The sequence below is a fragment of the Papaver somniferum genome, unplaced genomic scaffold (assembly GCF_003573695.1).
Source record: "Papaver somniferum cultivar HN1 unplaced genomic scaffold, ASM357369v1 unplaced-scaffold_116, whole genome shotgun sequence".
NCBI classification, from domain to species: Eukaryota; Viridiplantae; Streptophyta; class Magnoliopsida; order Ranunculales; family Papaveraceae; genus Papaver; species Papaver somniferum.
This window is the reverse complement of record NW_020620603.1, coordinates 313,405-317,663: the sequence shown is the minus strand read 5'-3', so window position 1 is coordinate 317,663 and position 4,259 is coordinate 313,405. Positions and strand designations below refer to the sequence as shown.

The window sequence follows — 4,259 nt, the reverse complement described above, 5'->3', positions numbered from 1 at the left end:
AATTCTCTCTTCTCTCACTCGACCAATCTCTCCTTCTCTCGAGTCCATTCAGTTAAGCTTCTCTAAAGGCTAATCAGTCAAAGTATCCCCAATCAGTCAAAGTATCAGCAATGGCAGTTCCATCAAGAATTATAGCTTTGTCTATGTCCTTGGTTCTTGTTAATCTGATCATGTTAAGCAGCTCCTCAGAAGCTAAAGATTTCATGGTTGGAGGCAAATCAAATGGATGGGAAATCCCATCATCACTTAAATCCCAACCACTGAATCAATGGGCTCAATCTTCTCGTTTCCAGCTTGGGGATTCTCTGGGTAACCTCATTTCCAGCTCCAGCATATATATATATATATATATCTGTTTACCTAATAATTTGCGAAATTAATCAAATATATTTTCGACTTTGTATGCAGTGTGGAAGTATGAAACAGGGAAAGACTCAGTGTTGCAAGTGACAAGAGAGAATTACTTGAACTGTGTTTTGACAAAACCAATTGCTGAATACAAAGACGGCAACAACACAAGAGTTGAGCTCAGCAAATCTGGTCCTTACTATTTTACCAGTGGAGCTAAAGGTCATTGTGAGAAAGGACAGAAATTGATTGTTGTTGTCATGGCACCTAGAAGTGCTGCACCTGCACCTTCACCAGTTGATGCACCAGCTGTATCTCCCACTAGTGGTGCTGCTAGCTCAGGATTTGGAGGAGGAGCCTTATTATTCATCATGGGTTTAGGAATGGCTTTGATGGTTTAAAAATGGGATCTTTCTACATTGATGATGATGATATTTTACAAAATTAGTAGTATATGATAGTAGAAATTCAAAATTACAACCAAGGGAAATCTGGATTTTCCTCTTTATTTTTTATTTATTTTTCCTCTTCCTAAAATTATGCAAAAATCTATGGAATGCATTCTATTTATTAGCTTAATTAAATGTCTCTCTTGTTCTCATCTATTTTCCCTGCTTGTTCTAAACATTTCTGTCAATTGAGAAACCTGTTCAGAAATTGATATTTAACTACCGTTATTTTTATATTTTATTGGCAATTATACTAATTAATAATATTATTAATATCTTCCTTTTTAATAAGGAAAGGAGAGAGTAACTGTACATGTATGACCGGACGGACGGCTAGATTTTTGGAACACTCTCTCCTCTTTGGAAATTCCAAAAAAGAATTCTCTCTCTGTCACTGCACTCTCAGTTGTGAACCCTGAACAGAAAAACCTCCAAGGTAAATAGATCCATCCACACACATATTCCTTTCTCATCTTTATGTGCTTTTTTATAGTTTTTGATTAGATTCTCTGAATATGAGCTTTTTTCCAATACCAATTCCCCCGATAACCCTTTCAATCTCTCATTTTTTATATATTTAATTTTGGGGAATTTTTAGTTTTTGTTTTTGATTTTTTGGATCATTATTGAATTTACAGGCTAATTCAAAACAGACATGGGAGATGATGCTGAAATTGAAATTCACCAAGATGTTGATTCTAAGCAAATAGCTAATGAATACCCAGTTTGTGTTTTATCAAGGCGATCCAAGAAGGAATCAGAATCCGAAGAACGAATCCGATCGGCTACAAAACTATGTGGACTCATACTCTTCTGTCTACTGTTTATATTGATTGAGATTATTGGGGGAGTGAAAGCAAACAGTTTAGCAGTTGTGGCTGATGCAGCACACTTGGTTAGCGATGTCGTCGGATTCGGCGTTTCGCTTTTTACAGTCTGGGCATCCGGTTGGGAACCCACAAAGACACATTCATTTGGGTTCTTCAGATTTGAAGTTTTAGGAGCATTGTTTTCATTACAGCTCATTTGGTTGATTTCAGGGATTTTGATTTATGAAGCAATTCATAGGATTCTAAATGCAGCTGGGATGGTGAATGGGAAACTCATGTTCTTCACTGCAGTATTTGGATTTGTTATTAACTTGATCATGTTGAAATGGTTAGGTCATGACCACATTCATCATCACCACTCCGGTGGCTGCGCAAATCACCACCACCATAATCACGGAGGAGCCGAAGATTCAGACCATAAAGTGAAAGAGGAGAAAATGAGTCTCATGTCAAGTTCGGCAGGCAACCATAGCTGCAGCGACATTGAACACAACCACACAGTTCAGGACAAATCGGTTCAGAGTTGGATCAACTGTGCTCTTAAAGAATTGAAACAAAAACATTTGAACATGAATCTTCAAGGTGCTTACTTGCATATACTAGGTGATCTTATCCAGTCCATTGGTGTCATGATTGGCGGAGCTGTTATCTGGGCAAAACCGAATTGGTTGATTGTTGATCTTCTCTGCACGCTTGGCTTTGCTGTCTTAGTTCTGTGTACTACTGTGCCCATGCTTAGAAACTTATTAGCCATACTTACAGAGAGCGCACCGAGTAGTATTAACGTCGCAGAAGTTGAAGCTGGTCTTGTAGGTATTAAAGGTGTCCATTCTGTATATGACTTACATGTTTGGTCTATGGCAGTTGGCAAGGTTTTACTATCTTGTAATGTAGTAGCTGAACAAGGTGCTAACTCGAAAGAAGTTCTTTCAAATATTAAAGAGTTTTGTGAACAGACATATGAGATTCATCATGTAACTGTACAGATTGACTATTAGTTCAATTGAATCCGAATATCGACTTTTATTTCTCTCCTTCTAGTTTAATAAGGTACATTACATACACACAAAACATTGTACCGACATCATCGGAAAGACTCAGTATAGCCAGTATGGAAAGTATGAAACAGGGAGAGCCTCAGTGTTGCAGGTAACAAGAAAGAATTACTTGAACTGTGTTTTGAGCGTGCAACTGTCACTTGCTAAATCCTCTGCAGGAATCCAAAGCAATGCCTCGATCAGTGTCAAATTTAGTCCCTAAAACTCGCTACTTTCATTTAGTTCAAGTAATAGCAAATCCTGTAAAACAAGGTCAGTAACTTGACTGTTCTTTATTTAGCATCCAAGAATATGAAAAATAGAAGTCTTTTCCAGCCTCTATAATTTTCTTCGATATTTACATGTGACTGAAAAAGGTGTATGAATACTACTTCTGGAAGTGTCTGTCAAAAAGACACACTCAAACTCAACTAAGCTGTCTCACAACTTTCTTGCGTCGAGAACGCTTCTCTGACAGACTTGTATATTTTCTTTACTGCGTTTGTGCTAAATTTCTTCTGAATCACTTTTTACCACATCCCTGAAAGAGCTTTTTGAGCTTCGGATCCTCTGCAAATCCCAGTGTTTCCATCTCATCGTATATTTCCCTAGCTTTCTTGATCCAACCAAATTTTGCCAGCCCTGCAACCACAACTTTATAATGTGCAGAGTTCGGAATTATCTCTAACCTTCTCATTTCAATCCACATCTTCAGCACGTTCGTTGATTGGTGAAACTTGAAAAACTTGTTAAAAATCAAGATAAATGTTTCCCCATAAGGACCACAGCCAGTTTTCTTCATTTGCCTGAGCAGTTCCGACGTCCTTATTAAACTCTCCTCCACCTCGACAAGGGCATGGTAGGTTGCGGTAGTTGGGCTAAGTCCCTCCCTGATCATTTCAGCCAATACAATGTTGGAATCTTGCAACAATTGAAGAAACGTCAGATGTATCAAACAATAATATAAAGAACAGTATCAAACAACTCTACCACGAACAAATTGATGAGGGCAGAATCACAGGTTCAACAAGCTGTCCTTAACACATTAGTTCGCGGGTATACTCTGAAGTAATGCTAAACCCCAACGTGCGAAGATGTGTCCAGGATAAGACTGCTCGATATAACTTGAGTTAGCACAACGCAAGTTACCCACTCTTGAACTCAGCAACAGGGATGGAAGCAAAACGCCGCACAAAATATAAGAAGAAGAAGAAAAGTAGACCTAGAGATAGTCGCTGCTTGTGTGTTTTTTAAAAACAGAATTTCGAGTTATATTTATAGGATGAGATACTTGCAAATCAAGTTAGGTTTTTTTGTTTTCTTCAAAAACAAGTAAAACTCGTAAAAAGAATTTCCCACAAATAAAACTCTTAAAAAATAATTTTGGAATTAAATTCCTAAAGAAAAAATTCTCCAAAAAGTAAATCCGAATAGGAAAGGGACTTGGTGCATGGTATACGCGTATATCGCATGGGTCAAAATATGTATTTTTGTTTTTTAAAAACAGAATTTCGAGTTATATTTATAGGATGAGATACTTGCAAATCAAGTTAGGTTTTTTTGTTTTCTTCAAAAACAAGTAAAACTCGTAAAAG

The 4,259-nt window shown here is 37.4% G+C and overlaps 2 protein-coding genes and 1 pseudogene across 2 annotated transcripts; 2 read left to right on the top strand and 1 right to left on the bottom strand.

Annotated features, from left to right (window-relative positions):
• LOC113329383 (early nodulin-like protein 1) lies at positions 1 to 1,029 on the top strand. Its single transcript, XM_026576262.1, has 2 exons — positions 1 to 309; positions 409 to 1,029. Exons 1-2 carry the CDS (start codon positions 111 to 113, stop codon positions 747 to 749), a joined length of 540 nt encoding a protein of 179 aa, XP_026432047.1. The 5' UTR covers positions 1 to 110; the 3' UTR covers positions 750 to 1,029.
• Positions 1,030 to 1,087: 58 nt separating this feature from the next.
• On the top strand, positions 1,088 to 2,657 carry LOC113329382 (metal tolerance protein B-like). Its single transcript, XM_026576261.1, has 2 exons — positions 1,088 to 1,233; positions 1,436 to 2,657. The coding sequence occupies exon 2, from the start codon at positions 1,453 to 1,455 to the stop codon at positions 2,623 to 2,625; it is 1,173 nt and encodes a 390-aa protein (XP_026432046.1). The 5' UTR covers positions 1,088 to 1,233; positions 1,436 to 1,452; the 3' UTR covers positions 2,626 to 2,657.
• A 476-nt stretch (positions 2,658 to 3,133) lies between these two features.
• LOC113329378 overlaps positions 3,134 to 4,259 on the bottom strand; it is a 49,722-nt pseudogene continuing 48,596 nt past the window's right edge.